Source organism: Dermochelys coriacea, chromosome 2 (assembly GCF_009764565.3).
Source record: "Dermochelys coriacea isolate rDerCor1 chromosome 2, rDerCor1.pri.v4, whole genome shotgun sequence".
NCBI classification, from domain to species: domain Eukaryota; kingdom Metazoa; phylum Chordata; order Testudines; family Dermochelyidae; genus Dermochelys; species Dermochelys coriacea.
In genome coordinates this window covers 211,392,412-211,419,145 of record NC_050069.1, presented here as the reverse complement: position 1 = coordinate 211,419,145, position 26,734 = coordinate 211,392,412, and the positions used below count along the sequence as shown (strand labels likewise).

The following is a 26,734-nucleotide window of genomic DNA, read 5'->3' as shown; positions in this document are numbered from 1 at the left end:
TTCTGTCTTATCATCAATTTCTTTCCTAATGGTTCCTAACATTCGGTTAGCTTTTTAGACAGCTGCTGCATATTGAGAAGATGTTTTCAGTGAACTATCCAAAATAATTCCAAGGTATCTTTTTTGAGTGGTAACAGCTAATTTAGATCCCATCATTTTGGGATTATGTTTTCCAATGTGCATTACTTTCCATTTATCAACACTGAATTACACTAGCCATTTTGTTGCCCATTCGCCCAGTTTTGTGAGATACCTTTGCAAATCTTCGCAATCTGCTTAGGACTTAACTATCTTGAGTAATTTTGTATTATCTGCAAATTTTGCCACCTTGCTGTTTACCCCTTTTTTTAATCATTTATGAATGTGTTCAACAGAACTGGTCCCATTACAGATTCCTGAGGGACATCACTATTCATCTATCTCCATTCTGAAAACTGACTGTTTATTCTAATCCTTTGTTTCCTATCTTTTAACTTGATCCATGAGAGGACCTTCCCTCTTATCCCATGACTGCTTACTTGGCTCAAGAGCCTTTGGTGAGGGACCTCGTCAAAAGCTTTCTGAAATTCCAAGTAAATTTTATGCACTGGATCTCCCGTGTCCACATGTTTGTTTTGACACCCGCACCTCCCCCATTACTCAAAGAATTCTAATAGATTGGTGAGGCATGATTTCCCTTTACAAAAGCTGTGTTGACTCTGCCCACAAATTGTGTTCATTTATGTGTCTGATAATTCTAGGGTTTTTTTACTATAGTTTCAACCAATTTGCCTGGTACTGAAGTTAGGATTACCAGCCTATAATTGCCAGGATCACCTCTGGAGCCTTTTAAAAAAAATTGGTGTGTCATTAGCTATCCTTCAGTCATCTGGTAGAGAAGCTGATTTAAATGATAGGTTATATCCCAGAGTTAGTAGTTCTGCAATTTCATATTTGAGTTCCTTCAGAATTCTTGGGTGAATACCATCTGGTCCTGGTGACTTATTATTATTGTTTAATTTATCAATTTGTTCCAAAACCACCCCTATTGACACCTCGGTCTGAGACGGTTCCTCAGATATGTCACCGAAAAAGAATGGCCCACGTGTGGGAATCTCCCTCACATCCTCTGCAGTGAAGACTGGTGCAAATAATTCGTTTAGCTTCTCCGCAATGGCCTTATCTTCCTTGAGTGCTCCTTCAGCACATCGATCGTCCAGTGGCCCCACTGATTGTTTGGCTGGCTTTCTGCTTCTGATGTATTTTTAAAAAAAATTGTTGTTAGTTTTTAAGTCTTTTGTTAGTTGCTCTTCACATTCTTTTTTTGACTGCCTAATTATACTTTTACATTTGACTTGCCAGAGTTTATGCTCCATTCTATTTTCCTCAGTAGGATTTTACTTCCAATTTTTAAGCATGCCTTTTACTTTATTTTTTTAGTCATCGTGGTACTTTTCAGTCCTCTTGCTATGTTTTTTTAATTTGAGGTATACATTTCTTTTAAGCCTCTATTATGATGATTTTAAAAAAGTTTCCATGTAGTTTGCAGAAATTTCACTTTTGTGACTGTACCTTCTAATTTCCATTTAACTAGCTTCCTTATTTTTGTATAGTTCCCTTTCCTAAGTGCTACTGTGGTGGGCTTCTTTGGTGTTCCCCCCACAACAAGGATTTAATTATGCTATGGTTGCTATTACCAGGCAGTTTAGCTATATTTCATCTCTGGGACCAGTTCCTGTGCTGCACTTAGGACTAAATCAAGAATTATCTCCTCTTGTGGATTTCAGGATTAGCTGCCCCAAGAAGCAGTCACTTATCATGTCAAGAAACTTTACCTCTGCTTCCACTCCTGAGGTAACATATACCCATTCATTATGGGAATAGTTGAAATCCCCCATTATTATTAGAGATGCTATAAAAATAGAAAACTATCTCCCAGAGCATTTCACAATCACCATCACCATCCTGCTCACATGATTGGTAGTATTTTCCTACTGATATATTCCTATTATTCAAGTATGGAATTTCTATCCATAGAGATTCTGTGGTACAATTTGATTCATTTAAGGTTTATTTGACTCTATTCTTTCTTTCACATATAATGCCACTCCGCCACCAGCATGACCTACTCTGTCATTCCTATATATTTTGTACCATATCCTATTGATTATCATCATGCCACCAAGTTTCTGTGATGCATATTATGTCAATATCCTCATTTAATACCAGGCGCTCCAGGTCATCCACCTTAGTATTTAGACTTCTAGCATGATGATGGGCTTGATTAATAAGTTCCTTAATAAAATAAAGGCAAGTTTATAGTGTCATCATGCAACCAACCTTTCTGCATCAAGAAAACAAATATAAAACTCACACCACTGACATAACTTCTCTTAAACTGCTGGTTTAAAATTATAGTAATGTATAATAAAGAAGATCAAGTCAACTCTGATTTCTAGCCAACAAGGCTGGAGCAGAGTGTCTAGTTTAAATCTACATGTGCCAAACAGTTTTTATTGTTTCAGATATGTTTCAGCTTTCCAGGCTGTATCCATGTTGCGTTTTTCACTTTGCAGTGTTAAGAATTTGTCAATTACATGTGTGTGACTTAAGCTATGTCTACACTTAACATGCTACAGCAGCACAACTGTAGCGCTTCAGTGTAGACACTACAGTGATGGGAGAGGTAATGCACCTCCCCAAGAGGTGATAGCTAGATTGATAGAAGAATTCTGTTGAGCTAGCACTGTCTACACCAGGGGTTAGGTCATCTTAACTACATCTCTTAGGGATATGGATTTTTCACGCTCCTGAGAGAAATAGCTATGCCAATATAACTTTTCACTTTAGAACACCCCTTATTCAGATCAGTGTGATAGTTACGACCAATTTAAAAATGAACTAGATAACTATCATCCTACAGGTAGCTGAAGCAAAAGAGAACGAAGTTAAAATTAATGAGGCCCGAGAGCATTACAGACCAGCAGCTTTGAGAGCATCTCTTCTTTACTTTGTTGTTAATGATCTGGGCAAAATCAACCCCATCTATCAGTTCTCACTGAAGGTAAAGCTTTATTTCTGGTGTAATACAAAAGAACAAGCATGGGGGTTTGATTCCAGCAATTAGCAACCTTTTATATTTGTATCAGCTATTAATATTTGCTATGTAAGGGGTGTTTGTGTGCGAGAGACAGGGTTGTGCATTTTCCCACAATTCCTCACAATATTGAACTTCCCAGTAATCTCTCTTGTCAGATGTTTACAGTCTGATTTATGTGAGTAATACTTACCTTATTTTTGTTAAATCTTCCTGCAAGGCCAAGTGAATAGAGAGATTTGAAGCATTCACTAAACAATGAGTTGCAATAAATATACTAAAAGTAACTGGCTGAGGACGGAAAGTCTTCTTCCTTGAAACCACCAGCCTTTTCATTTTGAGGGAATGTATCGGTTTTAGGATGTCCAGTGGGCGGGAAAGATTGGTGGAGTCAGTCAACATGTGTTGTTTGCTCCTGAGTTAAATGAGTAGACTGAAAAATGTTGCCATTTGTGATCTCCAACCACTTTTTCTCCTCCCCCCCCCCGCCCCCTTTGAGAAAACAGTCTCCACGCCTACTATTTCGGTGGGAGGGAGGTGATCTTGTACAGTGTCTCCATTTTATACAGCTCAGGCACTTACTTTGAAAAGCCTTACATTCGACTCTATTAAATTGCTCTTAAAACAAACAAAAATCCTTTAAAAATAATGTGACCCTACCTCTCATTAGGCCTTCAACACAGTCTTCCATAAAGCAATTGATCGGGTTGAAGCATCAGAGGATCTGCAGGGTCGCATCACCAACCTGATAGAAGCTATTACATACTCTGCCTTCCTTTACACCAGTCAGGGACTTTTTGAAAAGGATAAACTCACCTTCCTAGCCCAGACAACATTTCAGGTGAAGAAAAAAAATTCAGGCAGTAGTGGTGAAGTGTGTGGTTTATAAGTAAAATAATAGGTGCTGTGGTTGTACAACACCTAACATACTGTGAATGCTACTGCAATATAAATAATATCTTCCACAGCTATTTTATGTAGGTCTTTATTTTCTTTGTTGTTATATTCCTCTGAGTACGTTATAGGGATGAAAATTATGGAAGTGCTGCTTGCAGTTCCCTGGGTGTACAGTTTGTGTACAGTTTGGCACTTATAGCAGAGATTCTCCAAGTAATAAAAATATCTTGATTTTGGGATGAGACTATATAAAGCTTCAGGCTAGGTAGGATACAAGTAAATAATAAGTAGGTCCTGCTGTCCTGCTTGACCCATCAGTCCCTGATCTTGAGGTTGGGTGAGACAGGTTACACCCCCTACATCGTTTGCCTTTCTGACAATCTGGTCCCCTGATCAGCATGTATGTGAGACTCTTGAGTCACAGGCTATCTTCTATCCATTTCAAAGTTCCTTTGTTCAAGAGTTCCAGCCTGAAGACCTGAGGTTTTGAGAATGTCTCCTGAACCTGGTCAAATTTCTGATGCATTTCTCCAGAGGTGATAGGAGGTAGTCTTCCAACAGTGGATTCACTGTATTGTCCATCTGAGCACTAGGAAATTGAATTAATCATTGCTGGATTCCTGGGTAGCTGGGGAGAGCTCAGCTGGAATTAACTCTCGGGATAGAGAGTTATCCACAGATTCTAACATTCATAAAATGAGTACACATAATTCCCATTCTTCAGTGTGCAAGGGGAGGAGAGAGAACACAGATGGTGGTGGTAGACATTTTGTTAGACACATTTAGATTCAAGATTTTTATTGTACATTCAACCTATGGGCTAGATTTGTCTCCCCTGATATAGTTTTGTGGTATTCCTGACATGTTTAACTTCTGCAGATTAAGATTTCATTTAAAAAAAAAAGTCACCATCCCTTCTCGTTGCAAAAAAAAAAAAAAAAAAAACCATTCCAAATGTGAGTCACTGTGGTCTCCCTGAGTCTGAATAAGAGCCTAAAACAATTACTCTGACGTGTGAACTTCCTGTCCCTCAGTACGTGTTTAAAGGGGGTGGAGGACAAATGTAGGGAGTTGTATGGAACTCAGGTTTCCTTAGCCACTTCAGTAGTGCTATTGGAAGAAAAAATCTTGCACAATCGAAGCCCAGAATAACTCTGATCTTTAAGGACTATGGTTTTATTTTATTTTTTTCAAATAACTCCTTTTACTCTAGCTAAAGAATCATAAATCATAGTTACTATTGTAATCTGGCCATTTTTAAAAAATGCAAGGACTTGGGTGCTACTGCTAGCATAGAGCATAATGACAACTTTAACTTCTGCAAAATTATTTAGTTCAGAGGTTACTGGTGGGGGTTTTTGGTGTCTGTTTAACAGTCTGAGGCAAGTTCTGCAATGTGTACTACAAACACAGGGCTAAGGTTGAAAGCATAATCTATTAGCTTTGTGAATAATGAAGGTCTAGGAATTGACCTCACTCCATTACTACTTTTATAATGTATTTCTATTCCTTATTTTAAAATAATTGGCTCAAGCTAAATTCTTCTATTAGAGCTACAGAAGATTCAGTCACCAGAATTTTCAGTGCTTTATGCTGCCTATTCAATAACGTCTGTTGAGTGGTAAATGCTTTAAGTCACAAGTGACTGCCAAGTAAACCTGATGACCTTTTTCAATTTTGTATGCTGTCAAGATTCTGCTGAGAAGTAAAGAGATAGAACTCCTTGAATTGGCTTTCCTGCTTCAATTCAGTCAACCACACACTCAAGAGTCCGGTTGACTTTTTAACTCCTCAGTCATGGAGTGCCATTAAAGTAGGTTTGGAGAATTGCTTTTCAGTTTCAAATCTTATTTTATGTTGTTTCTGGAGATCTACTAGAGCTAGATAGTGTCAGATAAAGTCATATATTCCATAGTAAATTTTAATACAATTTGCAGTGCTGTTGAATGAGTTGTCCTTGCATTTTAACTTTTTTTTCCCCCTGAGATGATAAAAGCATATATTTATTTCATGTGGAAATGCTGATTTTCTATAATCTCTGCATTCCTCCAGGAATGCAATTCTAATCTTCACACAGCTCCTTACTCTCAGAAAAACCTAATCTTATGTGTTACAATGTGTGGTAACTGGGTATTTAACTGTAAGCAGATTGTATGGAGATATGAAATGGAGTAGTCTTTTACAAATAAACATTTATTCATATAGGCTGTAAGTATAAACTGCGCTTTAAATTAGGCCATAGGTGTCAAATAATAATATTAGTAAATATTATTAGTAAAATGTATTTCATTATCACCCCAACTATACCTCATGGGCACATCACCCATGTGTGTGTTTGGTGTGTTCCAGGCCATTGCTCTAATGGATGAGTTCCGAGGGTTAGACAGAGATATCGAAGGGTCTGCTAAAAGATGGAAGAAATGGGTGGACTCAGAATGCCCAGAAAAGGAAAAGTTCCCACAGGAATGGAAAAACAAAAGCTCTCTTCAGAAACTTATCATACTGAGGGCACTGTGCCCAGATAGAATGACCTATGCTCTTAGGTACAGTCTTTGACATTGTGTCTATCCATGGAACCACACATGAAGATGATTTATTGGATGTGTAGCCCGCTGTGATGAAATTTTCAATTATAGGAATCTAATTTACAAGCTAGCTGGTCAGTCAGAGTCTGAGATTATTGATTATTGGCCTTTGTGGCAATAGTACAAGGCCTATCTATTTTTTTTCAGGTATTTGTGAGAAGGTGGTAGGATCAGGTTGGCTGTTTATAGGGAATTGGCTTACTTATTTATAGATTGGTGATTTTATTAGATTCTATACATGTGCCCTGAGCCACAAGGAGTGGCTCATTTATAATTTAAAAAAAAAATCCTTGCTGCTGACTGCCCACTTTTTAGTCATATTTCTCTCTTAATATTCATTCTTTTTCTAGGGATAGCAGTTAGACTCATGGGATGGTAATACTCCATCTCGCTTCTTTAAAAATCTGTGATCCTCAAAAAATGTCAGCCTTGTCCAAGCCCTCTGAGTTTGTTTTAAATCCCTTGCCTCCCAAAGAATAGTACCTTTTGCCCGACTGCCCAAACCCTACCAGCTATACTACTATAAGTGCTGGAACTAGGGGTGCTGCGGGTATGGCAGCGCCCCCTGGCTTGAAGTGGTTTCAATTATATACTGGGTTTGAAGTTTTGTATAGTGGCTTTCAGCACCCCCACTATACACATTATGCCAGCACCCCTGTATGCTACCCGTGCTCACACTTTCCTAGAAAGAAGCATTCCCTAGAAGAAGCAAGATCACTTGCTGTGCCTAGCTGTCCTTTCTATCACATAGTCATTGTCCCCTTTCCTGAACAGACACATGCCAGATTTTTCTGTACCCTCTTTACCACCTGGCTGCCCTTCCCTCCCTTAGCTTGCTTCCCTGACACCTGGCTGCCCTTCCCTTTCTTTAAGGAAACTGCTGCTAGGCTAGTAGCAGCAGATTATGTAGTCTGAGAAGAATACAGGACCCAAATCTGTAATTGTGGATATTCTTGGTGTCTTCAGTTTATACTTTATATTTATATAGAAACTTTGTGGAGGAAAAACTAGGTTCCAAGTATGTGGAGAGCACCAGGATGGACTTAACAAAATCATATGAAGGGAGCAGTCCAGCGACTACAGTGTTTTTCATCCTCTTCCCTGGAGTAGACCCTTTTAAAGATATGGAGACACTTAGTGAGTCTGTTTTCAATGGGAGCTGTGCTTGCACAGGAGAAGAAGAGAAAATATCTATAGGCCCAATCCTGCTGCCATTGAGGACCATGGGACTTTGGGCTTTCGTTTAAAGGGAGCAGGATTGGGTCCTAAATTTTAAAATCTTAAACAAAACAATGTGTCATCATAAAAGAATAGAAATTAATATGACAAAGTTGGAATGGGTTTATTTTTAACAAAAGAGTTAAGTTGTGAAGTCGTCCCCCCCACCTATTTGTGGTAAATGGCGTGGATGAAAAATGCAAGGCTATTAGCACTATAGTATGAAGAAATTTTTAGACTGAACATTCCTCTGCTTGGCATAATGCAAGTTTCTTTTGTACTGTTTTCTACCTTTTGACTAGATGAGAGCCAGAGGGCAATTTTCTCCATGCTCATGTAATCTTGTGCCCACTGTGACTAAATAATGGTCATTATACAAACTATATTCAATTGTGTAAAGCACTGTCGCTTTATGCTTAGGATTACTATTCCCCACAGACTACACTGAGAATACCAGGTTAATACAGCTGTGACCTGACTGTGCTCAATTTAAACTCGGGCCCCACAAGGTGAGAGGCTTGTGCATTTACCCACTGAACCAATCAGTTAAAAAACTGATGTGATATCTACCACATGTTGCTCCTTTTTTATAAGGGAATTGCTTTGTACCCCCTGTAAGAGTTTCTAAAGCTCACAATGCCTAACATCTGTCAAAATGTCAAAAGGTTCATTATCTTAAAACCAAGGGAACAGATTTCTTCAGGCTTTTTCTAATACCAGCAATAAGGCTGCTGTTGAGAGCTCGCAATTTTGCTTGTTGAAATTGTAAGGGTTTAGTGAAGTGCTTCAGAAGAACTAATGAATATTGCCCCAGTGATAGTGGAATTGATGAGATGTTATCATTTTTTCCCCTTTCTGGTCTGTTCGTTTCCTACCCCCGCCACTTCCCTTATAGGAAAAAAAAAACTTGGGTTTACTATCGACTCTGGAAAATTCCATAATATCTCTTTAGGACAAGGTCAAGAGATGGTGGCAGAAGAGGCACTAGAGGAGGCTGCTACACATGGGCATTGGGTCATTCTCCAAGTAAGTGTTAAACGTCACAATAGATGATATTGGTGCACTCAGTTAGGTGAATGGCTGTGTTTGCTAGTGAAGTGACTGCAAGGTAAGGATTGTCCAACAAGGAACAACTTTCTGTGGAATTCAAAAAGGCCACAAACAGAACATGTTTTGTTCTGTTTTGTTCATGTTTTGTTTTGTTTTTCTTTTGCCTTTGCAAAAGGCAAGATAAATGTTCACATGTATTGTGTGTATATGGCATTTTACCTTTACCCTCACATTTACAAGCACTACCTTTGTATTCCCAGTGAGGCCAGGAAAGATAATACAAGAAGGCTCCCTATGGCTAGGCATGATTATGTCCTCAGGAACACTCTTCTCTTACATAATTAAGAACTCTTGTTCCATTGAGTACGCCATAATGGAGTCTTCTAATAAAATTAGAATAGCTAGCCTTTGGGAAGCTGTCTAATCAGCACTGGAGTGCTGCTCTTCAGAGATAGCAGTAGCAGCTTTGGCTAGCATTGTGTGAATGGAGAATCTACTCTCTGCAACAAACAAAAGCCTCTTTACAATACCCTGGTGAACTATCATTCTTGGTGCAGCCACAGAAGTTGACAGGAGCAATGGGATTGTTAGTATCACTAACACAAGGTGCTGTGACCAGCAGTTTTACATTATATTGTATAGTGTGCTAATATATAAAATGACATTGTCCTGAAATTTCAGAGTAGCAGCCGGGTTAGTCTGTATTCGCAAAAAGAAAAGGAGTACCGGTGGCACCTTAGAGACTAACAAATTTATTAGAGCATAAGCTTTCGTGAGCTACAGCTCACTTCATCGGATGCATTTGGTGGAAAAAACAGAGGAGAGATTTATATATATACACACACACACAGAACATGAAACAATGGGTTTATCATACACACTGTAAGGAGAGTGATCACTTAAGATAAGCCATCACCAGCAGCAGAGGGGGGGAAGGAGGAAAACCTTTCATGGTGACAAGCAAGGTAGGCTAATTCCAGCAGTTAACAAGAATATCAGAGGAACAGTGGGGGGTAGGGTGGGGGGGAGAAATACCATGGGGAAATAGTTTTACTTTGTGTAATGACTCATCCATTCCCAGTCTCTATTCAAGCCTAAGTTAATTGTGTCCAGTTTGCAAATTAATTCCAATTCAGCAGTCTCTCGTTGGAGTCTGTTTTTGAAGCTTTTTTGTTGAAGGATAGCCACTCTTAGGTCTGTGATCGAGTGACCAGAGAGATTGAAGTGTTCTCCAACTGGTTTTTGAATGTTATAATTCTTGACGTCTGATTTGTGTCCATTCATTCTTTTACGTAGAGACTGTCCAGTTTGGCCAATGTACATGGCAGAGGGGCATTGCTGGCACATGATGGCATATATCACATTGGTAGATGCGCAGGTGAACGAGCCTCTGATAGTGTGGCTGATGTGATTAGGCCCTATGATGGTATCCCCTGAATAGATATGTGGACAGAGTTGGCAACGGGCTTTGTTGCAAGGATAGGTTCCTGGGTTGTGTGGTGTGTGGTTGCTGGTGAGTATTTGCTTCAGGTTGGGGGGCTGTCTGTAAGCAACGACTGGCCTGTCTCCCAAGATCTGTGAGAGTGATGGCTCGTCCTTCAGGATAGGTTGTAGATCCTTGATGATGCGTTGGAGAGGTTTTAGTTGGGGGCTGAAGGTGATGGCTAGTGGCGTTCTGTTGTTTTCTTTGTTGGGCCTGTCCTGTAGTAGGTGACTTCTGGGTACTCTTCTGGCTCTGTCAATCTGTTTCTTCACTTCAGCAGGTGGGTATTGTAGTTGTAGGAATGCATGATAGAGATCTTGTAGGTGTTTGTCTCTGTCTGAGGGGTTGGAGCAAATGCGGTTATATCGTAGCGCTTGGCTGTAGACAATGGATCGAGTGGTATGATCTGGATGAAAGCTAGAGGCATGTAGGTAGGAATAGCGGTCAGTAGGTTTCCGATATAGGGTGGTGGTTATGTGACCATCGCTTCACATCACATCGCTTCACATCGCTTCAGTGTCCTGAAACACTACTGGAAGTGTAGGTTCCAGGCCTTGCCAATAAAAGATATTAGGGGAGCCATATTATTCCTTCCAATTCTATTTTTACACCATCAGCACTGCATCACCTTGTCAACCTAATTATCTGCTGCAAATGTTAGCTGCTGTTTAGCTGTTCTTGTAATAAAATAAATAGTACTGACTAAAGGCCCCAACTGAGGTCAGGGCCACATTGTGCTAGGCACTGTACTGAAACAGACAATTTTTTTTTAAAATTGAGATTTTAATTATAACATTAACATTGTCACCACTTTTTCAACCCGCCTTACCAGTAAGCTATTCAAGCTTATCTACCAGGAGTTGTACCTTTCAGCTAATATTGATACAGTTCTTACTAAGTAAACAATGGTATTATCTGAGAAAACAGAGAGAGAAGGAGCTGAAAAGTGGTGTATTTCAATGGAATTCGAGAGTGCTCAGCACCTCACAGGCTCAGGCCTAGAAGCAGGGGTAATGAAGGCCGCCCAGTTTCAGCCATGGCACACCTCTGAAGCCTTGGGTATCAAAAGTCAAGGCTCAGACAGCTTTTTGGTGATATAGTGCTTTTCAGCTCTTCTGCTCTTGGTGCTTTTGTAGTCTAACAACCTAGAAAATTGCACACCATTCTTGTCTAATATGCCCAGGCTGCTCACACTTGAAGCATACAAAGGGTCCCCCTCAGCCAGCACCTTGAGGGCTTCTACTAGACTGTGGGACTATCTCCCCCCCCCCCCCCCGTAGCTCTTGTACATTACCCTGTTTTGGCCATTTGAGAATTTTCCCTTCGAGAGCTTCCCTGGGCCACCACCTTTGGCTTCCCCTCGGTTTACCATCCTGCCCTGGCTGCTTGTCTCTCTTGGCCTCAAAGAAGGCCTCTGCCCCTTCAACAGCTTCTCCCTCCCCAGCCAGCTGAAAGTGTCTCACCCAGCTGTTGGCTTCCAAGGGGACAGTCCTTAGGAATTGATCCAGGACAATTTGGTCCATGAATCTCTCTCTCCAGCTGACAGAGCCATGGAGGCATGAGATCATGTAATTTCTGAGCCACCACTTGTGGCATTTTCGTGCCACTCACGAAAATGGTTCTACCTGAAACCAGTGTTTCTAGGCCTCTGGAGTCAGTCCCTCTCAATCAAGAATGGCTGCCTTCACTGCCAGATAGATCACCTGCTCTTTGCTTATTGCTCGGGGTAAATAGCCTGAGCTTTGCCCATTAGGAATGGTGCTACAGGTTGCTCCTTCTCATCCTGCATTGCTTGCCACTCTCTCAAACATTCAGAGGAAGCCTTTGGGATTGTGTTTTGGTCCCTGCTTTGGCAGGACTGGGGCTAGCCAGTTCATGGGTCCATCACCAACCGTGTTGCCTGGCATTCCTTAGCCCAACTGTTCTGTAACCACACTTGTTGAAAGGGGGCCTTGTTACCTCTTGTTACCTCTGTTTAATGGCGAACTGTGCCTCCTGCTGTTTCTTCAGGTTCTTCATCAATTACATAAGCAGAACCTGGGGCGGCGGCTGCTGCTGCTGCTGCTGTTGCCGCTGTAGCATGGCCATCTGCTGCTGCTGTCCTGTGAATAGGCAGATTGCAGCCTCCATTTTTCCTCTGACCCACCCAAATGTGATATGGGACAGTCAATGTCATGGGCTCAGCTTTCTCTTCACTGGGCACAAAAGATCCACCTTACTCCCACCTCCCTAGTACCTGATTTGAGATGCCCACATTCTCCACATCTGTGACATGACAAGGCTTCTCCCATATCTGAGAGGCATACGCTGCCACACCCAGTCTCCTTTCCTTTAGGTATATTGTCCAAACATAAGCCAATAAACAAACAAGACACCAGTCCCTTAGCTCACCTTTTGTCCTAGGGTTTTGTGGACTCTCTTCCCTAGGATCTCTGGTAATCCTGCTTCTGGCAGCTTTGTAGTCCCAGCCAACTCCCTTCTCAGCCAGCCCTCCTTCAGCTCTGCTGCTCTTCTGGAATAGCAGCTCTAGGGCAACCTTCCTAGGCACCTGGCCCCTTACTCCAGAGGCCACCACTGGAGTTAGTGCCACTCCTCTGGGGTTCCTCTTCCCAGGTACAATGTGTTCTAATCACTCCTCCTCTTCCTGCCCTGTGACAGGCCTTTATAGCCCAGGAGTAGCACGTCCCCCTTCAACAGGATCACCTGGGCTCACCTGCTCTGACACAGGGGAGGTGAGCCCAGTCTATTCATAGGGACTAGCTGTCCCATGATAGGGCCCAGTTCCACAAAATACTTTAGTATGTGCTTAAGAGCTTTGCTGAAGAGAGGTGAAATTACTCATATGCTTAAAGTTAACCACGTGTTTTAGTGCCTTGCTAAATCAAGGCTTGAAACCTTCAGAGGCTAGTGAAGTATCTGCTAATGTAACCGATGTCCTTCTTAGAATCCTTAATTTTTCTGCTTCTGCACCACCAACTCATTTAATAGTGAAATGTCATTTGGAGTTGAGTGCCTGTTCCTTTTCATGAAACTGCCTTAACAGTGTTTTTAAAGGTATTTTTACCATGTGTGTATACTTCACATCTGAAATAATAAACCTATTCTCATCTCACAATGAATATGTTGCATGTTTTCCAACAGAATGTTCATCTAGTAGCCAAATGGTTGGGGACCTTGGACAAACTCCTTGAACAATACAGCAAAGGAAGCCACTCGGATTTCTGAGTCTTTATGAGTGCTGAACCAGCTCCAACCCCAGAAGAATACATCATCCCTCAAGGAATTCTAGAAAACTCAATTAAAATTACCAGTGAACCCCCTACTGGGGTGCTGGCTAATTTGCATGCTGCCCTCTACAACTCTGACCAGGTAAGAACAACATTTACATAATCTATGGGTTTGGGTTTTTTTAATTACTACAAACTTTTGTAAATAACTGGTCTACCAGGGCTGGGAGCTTGTTGTTGGGGTCACCGTATCCATTCCATATGAAATCAAAGGTCACGGAAGGCTAACCAGCTCTGCCTATCCTGCCTCCTTGTCATCAGTTTCCCATCATCATGGGGCAAAATGCTTCAGATACTATCCCTGATTGTATTTCGCAGTATTAGGTAGTGGAGCAGTGTAGGGTTAACCAACACAATGCTTTCCTTTTGTCAGTCAGGAAGCAGCACATCAGACATGTAGCTGTACTGGCCATCTCGACATCAGAGAAATGTTGCTGTGGCCCAGCATTTGATACTCTGCCTCCCAACTAGCGATCTAAGAGTGCCATGTCAGCTCCCGCTTTCCTACCCTGATGTCTTCCAACTGCTGACAGCTCCCCCACGGCTGCAAATTCCTGCCAGTGCCTGTTACATATAATCTTTGTATTATTCTTACATATAATCTTAGTAGGAGTAGTATTTTCAATTCTCAGAAAGAGATTTTATAGCCCAAATCATGGTGGTGTATCCTTCTCCATTATCAGTAGGTGGCATGTGTCCATCCATCTCTTTTCCTTGGTAGCCCTAGCTTTTCTGGAGGTGGATGGATGAGTTGATTGAGGGTGATTTGAGGGAGCAGGGAGGCTGGTGTGGGTCGTACAATGTTGGAAAGAGGCAGGAAGGACTTTTCTTTGGTTAGATCTATAAGCGTCACTGTGTCTGGACACCCTACTTTGTTTTTTTTAAAGTGGATATTATGTAATGCTTGTTCATTCCAGCAACACATTACAGAAAGGGCTGGCTTAAAGAGTCACTTGAAGAGTCCCTCAGTGTCTGGGATTCCCCAGATTTTGAAGAGTCTCCACAGTGATTGCTACAATACTTCAGCAAAATAGGCATGGCTGCCTAGTGTGTCAAACAGCCCTGGGGCAATGGGAGGCCAGCATAATGTAAGCCTTGTGACTGAAATGTACCATGCATATGCTGAGCAGACAAAGGCCAGGCTGAGCATCAGGCATGTATGTAAGTGGGACTTTGCACAATTCAGGTAGCACAAAGTAGAGGTATTCTGGCCATAGTTGGTCAAATTGTACAGGGAAAAGTCCACAGACAAAAATCTAGCTTATACAGTGGGACTGGCTCCTGTGCCAGCCACTCCACCACTTCCTCAGGAATGGGGGAAACCATTAGCTGCTGTGATAGTAAATTGGTATTACTGTAGATTGTTTAACTGCAAGGCATGTGAATGGCGATCTATTTCAATGCAATAGCAATTCTGGGTCTTGAAAAGTTTGTATATTTCTTAATTTAGGTGAAGTTATGTAAATTATAGAAACTCAAACTACATAAACTAAATTTCAATAAGACCTATTGATCATCTCTACAATGAGACCTTGAGGTAATTTTTTAAATCTCAGTCTTGTTCCTTTTTAAATATGGTTAATATTATTTTCTTTTATGATGACGAAGCAAAAAACCCTTATTTCCTTACAGATTAATTCTAAGGTTGATGAATTAGGTACTTAAGATGAATCATCTCTTTCACTTGCCTTTAATGTTAATATTTGTAAGATTCTTGATCATCCATGTTAATGTATATGCCATAAGCCAGCAATATGACTGTAAATTGTCAGAAAACAGTGATTGTTGTATGCAATATCTTGACTCTTTTATTGATAGCCTCTACAATTAATTTTTATTATTTATTGTAACTTCAAGATTATTTAGTGGCCTTTTTCTTTAGTTTTGAGTCTGATTGTAATATCACAGCCTTTTTTTGCAAACCAACTGTTTTGACTCTATTTTGAAACTATAAAAAAAAAACCCCAACAAAATGTATATAACGAGTTCATTAGTAGTCCCAGTTCTTCCCCAAAGAAAAGCCTTAGTGAAGAATTTGACCTTACTCTAAAAGTAGAATTGGTTGAGTACACAATATTTATGAACATTTGCTCCATTCCAAATAACTCTCTTAATTTGCTGGGCACAATGTGGTTTTTTTGTGCACAAATGTTTAGGGACTGGCTGCATACCCTTTTTATGAATTCTTGTTCTTGTATACAAGTAAGGGTATTTGCTGATTGATGTTGGTCTTTCATTATTCACCTGTATAAAAAAATGTTTTAAAACTGCTGGGAAGGAAAGAATAGGAAGAGGAAGCAATGGCCAACTGCCTTAGGGCCTTTCAGAAAGGAGGTGTATGGAGAAAGGGGGCTTAAAAATGGGAGAATAGAGTTCCTTGACACCTATTTCTCCCTTGACATCCTGTTCCTCTTGGAGTCTGTTCCTCTGGGAGGACTTGTAGATCACTTTCCAGTTTCAGTTCAGGTCAGCCCTTCTATAACAGGGTAAGCTGTGCTTACAGAATCAAGCTCATCCATCTCATTGAAATGTGCCAAGGTAAAGACTATTATAACTGTATGTACTTTAGTATTCTAGTGATTCAAATATTTGATATACAGGAATTTTGTCTCTAGCACACATGAAGGCAGGGCCTGAAGTTATTTGCCTTAATAAAAATGAGGCATGATTGTGAAAATTTTAAGTACCACTGTTCTAAGGAACCCCTTTGGGTAACACAGAATACAGAGAACTCCACATCAGGTTTTCTGGGCCAAAAAAATGGCAGTTGTGATGTAAGGGTGGTAGAGGAATTGAAGGAGGAGATCCTGAAAGGTTCCTAGGGGAAATAATTGTGTGTACTCTTGGTTAAGCAGACAGTTTTTATAGTGGCAATGTTTGTTTTACAATGATATAGTTGTTTATAATACATCGTCACAACATTTTTTTTAATAGAAAGCTGAAATATATTGGCAAAGACTGTTTTTAGCAAAAGCATGTTTCACGGAATTGTTTAGCTAAAATATTACTGATCTATGGCGAGGTCTTCAAAAATGGGAAATGCCGTTATGCCTAGGAGGGTTGTTTATCTGAAACATGAATCTTAAAGCTGGCACAAAGGAAAAATTATTGCAACTTTGATTTTCTGACACCTTAATTCATCCTGGGATGTTGAAAAGGCATCTAGTAAGAAATAGTTCTCATACAGACAGGACATCCTGAAATTTGAAGAGATACTTTAATTTAATTCTGCTCTAAATTAAGATATGGATCACTTGTTTAGAAATTGATAATCCTGTTCAAATCTTTAAAAAGGTGAGATTTTCAACAGGAAACTCTAGTTGTATTTTCTTATGGTTGTCAGTCAGTGGTGGTTTTGGCAAACTTTTGTGCTACGGACTCTTTTTGGCAGATATATCAAGACTAAGTTAAGTACTTACTGTCTTTATTATGTTTCTTGTAAAGTTATTTGACATTTCAATAGGAGCAACTGCACTTTTAAAAAACATTCATTACACTATATAGCCAGCCCCAGGTAGGGCATATTTTGTGTTGTATGGATTTCTATATGTGGGTCAGGAAGATTGAGTCAGATTCATAAATCTTACACCAATACTATATTTCTGATTATTTAATTCACTAATTTGACCAGAAGAAATTTTGTTATAGGACTTGATGCTCCCCATTATGAGATGTTTCCCAGTCTTTGTGTGGGGGAAACATGTTCTCCTGCTCACAATTTCCTACTCATTCTTCCACTGGGGAAGGTGATTTGCCTTGACAGCCAGAGATTTAGCCCCCAGAAATTTTTATACTTAAGATGTACATGGATATCAAAAAGAAAAGGAGTACTTGTGGCACCTTAGAGACTAACAAATTTATTTGAGCATAAGCTTTCGTGAGCTACAGCTCACTTCATCGGATGCATTTCGTGAGCTGTAGCTCACGAAAGCTTATGCTCAAATAAATTTGTTAGTCTCTAAGGTGCCACAAGTACTCCTTTTCTTTTTGCGAATACAAACTAACACAGCTGCTATTCTGAAACCTATGGATATCAAAATGACTCTTTTAATTTGCTGGACACAATGTGGGGTTTTTTTTTGCACAAATGTTTAGGGACTGGCTGCATACCCTTTTTATGAATTCCTGTTCTTGTACACAAGGGTATTTGCTGATTGATGTTGGTCTTTCATTATTCACCTGTATAAAAAAATGTTTTAAAAATGCTGGGAAGGAAAGAATAGGAAGAGGAAGCAATGGCCAACTGCCTCAGGGCCTTCCTTTACAATCAATTGTAATATTAATTACTTCTTACACACAATTATGGCAATTCAAAAGAGCTTGGGGGTGCAAGGAATGTAGATTCAGGATCAAACTTTAGAAAAAACATTTTAAAGTTTGACTTGGGAACTTGGAGGGGAAAAAAAAAAGCTGTACAGAAACTCCTATTTCCAAGCATCTGTCAATGAAGACTAAAGAAAACAGTTAAATTACAATTACCAAACATACCTTTTTTGGAAAAAGCACATAAAATCTGAGCGAGACTGGTAACTTCTCTATGGAATTTTAAACTACCCTATAGAATTCTATAGTGAGAATACCATTCTCTGTGAGATTGTCTTTAAGGTGGTGTATTTTATAAAAATGTCCTCTATTAAATTATATGACTGTTGATTAATATTAGAAACTTATTTAATTTCTATAGTCATATTGGGTTAAATAAGGGCAATACAGTGCTCCTTCTTAGATAATTTATCTGGTCAGCAATTCTGTTTAACTATAATAAAAAGTATATAAAGTATATGAAATACTTAGGCTCCAATTTTGCTAACAACGCTCCATTTGCTTAACTTCAAATGTGTGAGTAGTCCCATTGGCCCAAGTAAGGCAACTATGCCTATACAGTAATGTAATGGTCATTTGGTAAAAACATTGCTTTTCTTCTTTGGCAGGACACACTTGAATTGTGAAAAGGGAAACGGAGTTTAAAAGCATACTCTTTTCTCTGTGCTACTTTCATACTTGTGTGGCTGGGAGGCTCAAGTTTGGACCACAAGGCTGGAATCGAAGATATCCTTTCAATACTGGAGATCTCACCATTTGTGTCAATGTCCTCTACAACTATTTAGAGGCACACACTAAAGTAAGAATTAGTAGTCAAGTAACCTTTTACCAAGATTGTTCTGAATCTGTCAGTCTTGGATACAGGAGTGGGACATAATTTCTCTCTGCAGCTGTTATTAAAATAGCTTACATTATATGCATGTATTGCTGAGTATGATGAATATACCAGAGCAAAGGTTTTTCAGCAGTGGATGCTTGAACTTGATAATATAGGTCAAACCAGTTTTGCATCAGCAGCTTAGCGCAAAAAAAAAATGTCCTTCATTATGTTAACAAAAACAGTGGTTTACATGTGCATATATGCCAAATTCATTAGGCAGGTAATGAAGCATTTGCACAAATGTAATTACATACAGCAATTCTGACAGTTCATAACACTGCATTAATAATCACTACAATTAGTTCTGATGATGGAAGCAATTTACAACACGTCACATGTATAAATAATGGTGCATTTCCTGCATGTGTCATTATTATGTATTAAGGATACCACCTTGTTGTGACTTTCTCTGTAATGTTCCCCCGAGTGGAAGTTAAGAGTAGATGAGTGATTTTATTTCTAAGCTACAGCATATTTTACAGTTGCGTGGTTTAAATACTCAGTTAATGTCATTTTTTAAGTTCTGTAAATCCAAAGCCTGAATAATAGAATGATTATTCAGCATTTAATGGGGTAGATAGTAAGTAGGCTCTCTGATACCACCGTTTTCAATAACTTAGACATTTCAGAGATCAGCAGAGGGTTTTTAAAAAAAATATGTGAAATGTTACCTTCAATGACGTACATTTACTTGTGTGTCCTGGTTTGTAGTCATTACATGTATTTGTTCTTGTTTTCCTTTTATTCTTTTCATTGGTGCTTTTTGCTAATAGGACATGAAATTGAATTTCCTTCATTTGGTATTTAGTGTCACATTTGAAATAATTGTTTAATTTTATAGTGATGATTTATGGTTCTTCTTTAGAAAATGACTCTGTAAAATCAGCTTATTCCGACCCTTATTTTTCTTTACTAATAAATCTCCTTCTCTCTTTAGGCTCTGTTCTCAAAATAACTATTCATAAGCTTAATAAGTAGCTACTAGTAGCTGAAAGCCATGCTGTCATATGGGTATAATATATAAAGTCAAGTGTTTGTTTAAAAAAAAAACTAAAGACAGGCCAAAAATGGCTGAGAATTTAAAAATTGGTTGGTAGCAGACCACGAATCTCAGCAATGATTGAACCTAATGATATTCTAAACAAAAAGAGCTCTCAATCATACTACTTGTTGTTTCCATCACTTCACGCTGACTCGACAGACGTTGCTAGTTGTGTGGGTGGTTCTGTTGATTTGTGTGGGTGGCAGTTGGTGCACAGGTATGGCTGTTTGGCCAAGTAATCCACCATTTGTGCAGTCTCCCATATATAACCAATTAAACTGTTACATGCAAATTAGCTGTAAAGTAAGGATGGTAATTTGTTGAGTTACTGCTGATATCATAGTTATCAATGGGCTAGTCTACAATAGAAGTACTATATCACTACATCTGGTGAAAACACTCTATGCTGAAGGGAGAGAACAACTCCTGTTGTTGTAATAAATCCACCTCTATGTGAGGCAGTAGCTACATTGGCGGGATAAACTCTCCTGCTGATGTAGTGCTGTCCACATCGCCTATGACTCTTGGTGTGGCATAGACACATGCCTTACTGTAGCTGTACACTGCCTGGGTATAATCTGTAAAGTCAAAATGGTTGAGAATTTAAAAAACTATATGGTAACAGACCACAACAACCAGAGATGATTCAATCTGGTGATATTCTGAATAATAAGAGTTCTTGGCCATACTTGTAGCTGCTTCCATTGCTTCGCATGGACTCAACACACATTTTAGGCTTCAGAGGGACACAGAGTGTGACATTCCTGGACTCTTATTATATAAATACAAGTTTGGGTGGGAAGTAGGAGAGAGAATTACTTAACCTTGCCTTTTGGTAGTATTGCATATTTTTCATATTAATAATATTTTGTGGGTGAGCAGGTTGCATCACATTGCATTGTAGCTTTATGGTCATTTAAAAATGTAGGTACAAGAGGAAAAAAGGAATCTTAAAAGCATCAAAATGTGGCGTGAAGACAGAGCCAAATCCTGCTCATCTTGCTCATTTGGGACTTCTTGCCTTAGTAAGATGAGCAAGAATTGACCCATGGAGCACAAAGCCTATGTTGAAGACTGGGGGGCAGATTCTCAGCTGGGGTAAATTGTCACAGCTTCATTGAAGTCAATAGTGCTATGACAGTTTACACCAGCTTAGGACCTTATCTTTGGACAGTTAATCCTCTTGTGGCTCTGAACTGACACGACCCAATCCACTTCCCCATGAGTGAAATTCCCTTCACCCACACAAAGCCCAAGTATTATATAAGCTCTCTGCAAGTGGAATTCAGAGTGCTTGTGGAGACAAAATCAACCCAGGGCCCAGGTTCAGGGCTTCTGTTCAACCCACTCCTTCACCTATCACACTTGTTTTTCAAGTATATGGGATGGAACAGCGACCAGCTGTGTAGGGTATTGAGGCTATTTGATCCTTCCACTATGTGGCATTCTGTACCAGAATGTATGAGATCTTTCCTGTGGCATGCAATTGTGTAGGTGCCCCTATGCAGCTGCTGAGTAGGTAAACTCCTCCTACAGCATAGCCCCTGTGCTGGACTTGAGTAGTGTGGAGGTTGAATTTCTCTCTCCATGAACACATCAGGCTAATTTCCTACACAATACAATATTAATTATGCAAACCTGTTATCCAAAAATACCTTTTATCCAAAACAGAGAACATGTCCCTGATCTCTTGTGATTACACTGAAATTTCTCTCTTAAATCAGAAGCCTTGATTATCTAAACATTGTCAATGTTCCCCATGACATGTGGCTAATTGAGGTTATACTGAATTAGAATATTGCTATACTCTTGTAAGACACACTCACTTTGAACAAGGTTATGTGGCACAAAGAGAAAAAGCAATTTCCTGACCAACAAATACCAGTGTATTGAAATAAATATATAGTAGATTGAGAAATGTATTAGTAGCATTTTTATAGCCAATAAGGAGAAAAACTTGTTTAATTGTAAGTTTATTCTTTTTTTATTCTGAACCAAAAGTTAATATTCTTCTTAGAGATGTTCTTTCCTAAGGCAGTATGTAGCATAGTTTATTGCATTCTGGTAACTTCTTTCTCTTTTTCATTCTTTTTCATTCAGTTCAAACCAGTTTAAAAGGAAGATGCAATAAGACTTTCACTTATTCAAATTCAAATAAACTTGTAGCAAGCGCACTGGAGTAGGTGCAGCTATTTTACTTGTTCTGTTCTGTCACATCATGCAACATACAAAGCCTATAATTAAGGTTTTTACTTGAACTGTTAGGAGGCAAATACTGCCCCTGAGGGTGTAAAGGTTTTTGTCTGGAAAGGCTTCATCACAAACTGGCAAATTTTGCAAACCAAGGATAGCAAAGAGAGGCTTTGAATCTTGCTAAGCCAAATAAAAAAAAGAGATAGTGGTTTCTTGAGTAAAATATGCTATCATTAATCAGAAACTGGAGGTATGGCACTATGACCATAACCACAATGAACATAACCCTCAAGCGATTTGGTAGAGATAGCAAAAATATTAATTCCATTTTTACTGAAATTCTTGAATGCATCCCAAATTCAAATAATATAGACTTTCACTTACTCAGTATTTCCTAGACAGGAGATATAAAAAACTGCAATCAGATAAGTTTTTGTTTTCCCCCTTAAAACAGACCTGGTAGTTAGTAGGTTTCCTTCCAGTTACTCATAAAGACTCTGTTTTCAAAGGTCTGGATAGGGAAATACATATGTCCCTCAATGAGTTATGTTCTCTTACCTCATGGAATGTTTTGAAAATGTACTTTGCTCCTTAAAAGATTTTTCACAAGGGCTAGACTAAAAATCATGACTTATGGCTCAACTGATATTGGTTTGCACAATAGTGATTTTAACTGTAACCATGATATTTTTTAATCAGATATCTACATATACACCTATAACTGGAATTTAAAAAAAACCCACATTGCAGTATGATTATTTTCTAAATAGAAAATAATAAGAATATCCAATGTTTGCAACTTCTCAGGCAAGTGTTTTGATTTTCTTTTGTTCTGAATAAGGATTTTTCATGCATTATTATTCTGTGTGACTTTGGTTTGTCCTTTGGAAAGCTGACTTGTTTGTTTGTTTAATTATGCATTCCATTATCTTCTGTAGGTTCCATGGGAAGATTTTCGTCATCTCTTTGGTGAGATTATGTATGGTGGACACATCACTGATGACTGGGGCTGCAAGCTGTGTCATATGTATTTAGAGGAATTCATGAGCCCAGCTATGGTAATTTTATATATACCGAAATACTCCTAATTTGTCAATATTACAAGAAATAAAATATTTTCTCTTTAATTTTAATACATTAAACGCCATGATGAATATTTCTTCAATGATCTGATTTGCTAAGAGCTGAAGCATTTTGAGGTGACACTCAGCCCCACCCCATCCATACAAAAATCTTGTATATCTGTCTTGGAATAAATGATCTGATTTGTAATGAGTGCGGTACTTCATCACAAAAAAATCTTGTCTGCAAGGCTTTTGTAACTTGGTATATTCCTTACTTAAGTGCTTCTGCAAATACCCGTAGTTTAGCAACATGTATTAAGTGTTTTGGAACAATACTATATAGTGTATAGACTAACTGAACTGCATTCTGAACAGTGTATTTAGGTAACAGGTTTTCCTATTAAAATTAACCCCTCTTTGATGCACTCATGTTTTGAAAACTCTTGATGGGGTAGAAAAGCTGTACAATTGAAAGATACTTCAGTTATAGCACCACAGAGTGACACACGTACCAGACACCCAAGAACCTACACTTGTCTTATATTTTCTTTTCTTGTTCATGAAAAGCATCAGAGCAGAATGGCTTTCCCTCCTTTCCTGATGTTTTCGGAATATGAGAAGCAATAATAGACCACTTCTCCCTTTCTGCCACTCCTACTGAATTTCTGACTCTTAGCTGCAGCTATAGCAAACATCCCCCGCCCCCGACCACCACCACCAGATATATGTAGCACAATGTATATTAATCTTAGAAATCTGGAGTTGGACAGCATTGTCCATCCGTCCAAAGGGCAAAATTTCCAAAAATGTTTCTAAATCCACAGCTTCTGCATTATAAGCAGAGTTAGTTGTTTCAGTGTTGTGTCAGAACATACAGCATGAAAAATCCTGGATTTACTTAATTTTCTTTCTAGAAATCCCAGTGACTGTGCTGGCATTACTTTACTCTAAATTTCTCTGGCTGCTTCTCTTAAATTTATTAACTAGTCAAAGAGTGGAGAAATGACTACTGAAAACAGATTTTTAACTTTTTTTACAATTTTATTATTTTGCTTTGTCCAAACACCTTATAGGTGGGGGCAGGGGAGAATTAACATGTAAGCCTTGAGCAGATCATTTCTGGAGCTTGGATAACTTAGGGGAAATGGACTTTTCAGCCTTGCCATTGCAGTTGAAGTCTGTCTTGAAGGTTCTAAGTGAAATGAGTGCGCTTGTGTCTCCTCAATCCCTAATGAACAGGTTTTCATATGTCAAAAAGCCACATTCAGTTTAATACAATTGGAAGTCACTGTTCAGAAGACGATGCTGGAGTTAGTTACCATGGAGATGGAAGGATAAACACTACTGTACTTCTGACCTCTACAGAGGCTGATTTCTCCAAATGACAGCTGAGGTCATGGGGTTAGTGTGGGAAGCTCATTCCATGTTCCTGCTCTGTGTCTAGCCTATGGATAAGTAAAGAATTACTGTTTCCAGCCTAGGCAGTCCATTAACCTTCACAAGCCTGAACTTTCATTCAATTAATTGTAAAATAAATATAGGTGGTGAAACCTGAGGAGAATCACTGGTGTTGGTATGCCCTTTGGAAAGTTTAGGTACCCAACCCTGAGTAAAGATCCACTGATGTTTTAAATAATGAGATGGTACATTTTCAAGCTTTTGCTGTAATAGGATAATGTTACTCCCCTAAATTACCAGAGGAAACGAGAACGCTTTTATTGACTGGCAGCCAAGTAAACACAAACAGATATGGTAACACATACATTTAATCAGTGTGGTTGTCTTTTTATGTTTAGCTGGAAAAGTGACTTGTCTTTACTTATTGGCACTCCTGGTGAATTCTTTAGCCGCAAATTTAATCAATAAGGCAGGATGTGGACAGTGCTGTACTGAGATTTTCCCTTGTGTTATATGTGGTGTTTGGCATGTGGCGAAAGAAGCAATGGGTTCCCACTATAAACTTGCAGTGTCCTGTTGTGCATATGAATCTGCAAAAAATACAGTTCGACCTATTTTAAGTGCCCACCAAAGAGACCAGACAATACAGAATAACTAACAGAAGTGGCTTTTAATTGAAGGTAGAATATAATTTTATTGGAAACCTTAGGGCTACTTTAAAGTGGTACCTTGAGATGACCATTGTAGGTGAGGTCTGTAGTTAAGGTTGCCAACTTTCTCAGTGCAGAAAACCGCATGCCCAGACCCTTCTCCGAGGCCCCACCCCCGCACTCTCCATCCCCTCCTCCCTCCATCACTCACTCTCCCCCCCACTCGCTCATTTTCACGGGCTGGGCACGGGGTTGGGGTGCAGGAGGTGGTGAGGGCTCTGGCGGGGGGTGCAGGCTCAGGTGGGGCCAGAAATCAGGGGTTCAGAGTGTGGGAGAAGGCTCTGGGCTGAGGCAGGGGGATAGGGTGTCGGAGGCAGTACAGTCTCTGGGCTGGGGGGTTTGGACTGAGGGAGGGGGTGCAGGCTATGGAAGGGAGTTTGAGTGTAAGAGGAGGCTCATGGCTGGGTTGAGGTGTGGGAGGGGGTGTGGGTTGTAGGAGGGAGTTTGGGTGTGGGAGGTGTGTGGGCTCTGGGTGGTGCTTACCTCAGGTGGCTCCCTGAAGCAGCCGGCATTTCTCTCCAGCTCCTAGGTGGAGGCACAGCCAGGTGACTCTGCCCCCGAAGCTCCCATTGGTTGCAGTTCCTGGATGCAGTATGGGGGCAGCATGTAGAGCCCCCCACAGCTGTGTCTCCACCTAGGAAGGGAGCCAGAGGTGGCAAGTTATATGGACCCATGGTGCCCATTCTCCAGGAATATTCAAGTCCTGGGGGCCCGACTCCACCAATGTTCGGGGCCGGGTCTCTCTCCCGGCCTCGTTTGCTGCCCCCACATGCCTCCCCAGGAGCGTCTCCTGACCCTGCCTGCCTCCCCTGGGTGATTTAAAAGGGCCTTAAGGCTCCCAGCCACCACTACCAGCAGTGCATAGGGGCTAAGGCAGCTTTCTGCCCATCGTCGTGCCATGTCCTTGCGGCCCCAGGGGGCTGTGTGTGTTACCTTGCACTGCCCCCTCCCCAAGCACCGACTGGGGGGCAGTGCCTGTGGGCAGCAGCATGCTGAGACTTCCCGGCCCTGCCTCCCCACCTAGGAACCGCTGCCAGATGGGTGTGCCAGTCCCTTTCGGGAGCCACCCAAGGTAAGCGCCACACCCCTCACCCTCTCCTGCACCCCAACCCTCTGCCCCAGCCCAGATCCCAACCCCTCAATCCACCTACACCTAAACTCTCCCTCCCAGAGTCCAAACCCCTTCCTGCACCTAAACTCCCTCTCAGATCCTGCACCCCAACCCCGTGCCCCAGCCCAGAGCCCGCACCCAAACTCCCTCCGAGAGCCCACACCCCTCCTGCACCCAAACTCCCTTCCAGAGCCTAAGGCAAGTGTTTGGGGGTGGGCAGGACTTGAACCCATTCTTGGCACCACCAAAAATTATACAAACTGCCACCCCTTGAGCCAGAGGGAAATTCTGGCCACTTCTGGGAGCTGTGTGGGGCCAGGGCAGGCAGGGAGCCTACCTTAGCCCCGCTGCGCCGCTGACCAGACTTTTAACAGCCAGCTGTGCTGACCGGAGCCGCCAAGATCCCTTTTCGACTGG

At 40.4% G+C, this 26,734-nt stretch overlaps 1 protein-coding gene across 1 annotated transcript in view; it reads left to right on the top strand.

Annotated features, from left to right (window-relative positions):
• The window catches only part of DNAH11 (dynein axonemal heavy chain 11), a 308,597-nt gene that overhangs the window by 268,380 nt on the left and 13,483 nt on the right, over positions 1-26,734 (top strand). The window contains 11 exon segments of the mRNA XM_043507131.1: positions 2,903-3,043; positions 3,747-3,917; positions 5,666-5,721; positions 5,723-5,786; positions 6,323-6,516; positions 7,547-7,695; positions 8,672-8,802; positions 13,451-13,678; positions 18,528-18,540; positions 18,543-18,718; positions 22,973-23,092. Coding sequence (XP_043363066.1) covers positions 2,903-3,043; positions 3,747-3,917; positions 5,666-5,721; positions 5,723-5,786; positions 6,323-6,516; positions 7,547-7,695; positions 8,672-8,802; positions 13,451-13,678; positions 18,528-18,540; positions 18,543-18,718; positions 22,973-23,092 — 1,443 coding nt within the window.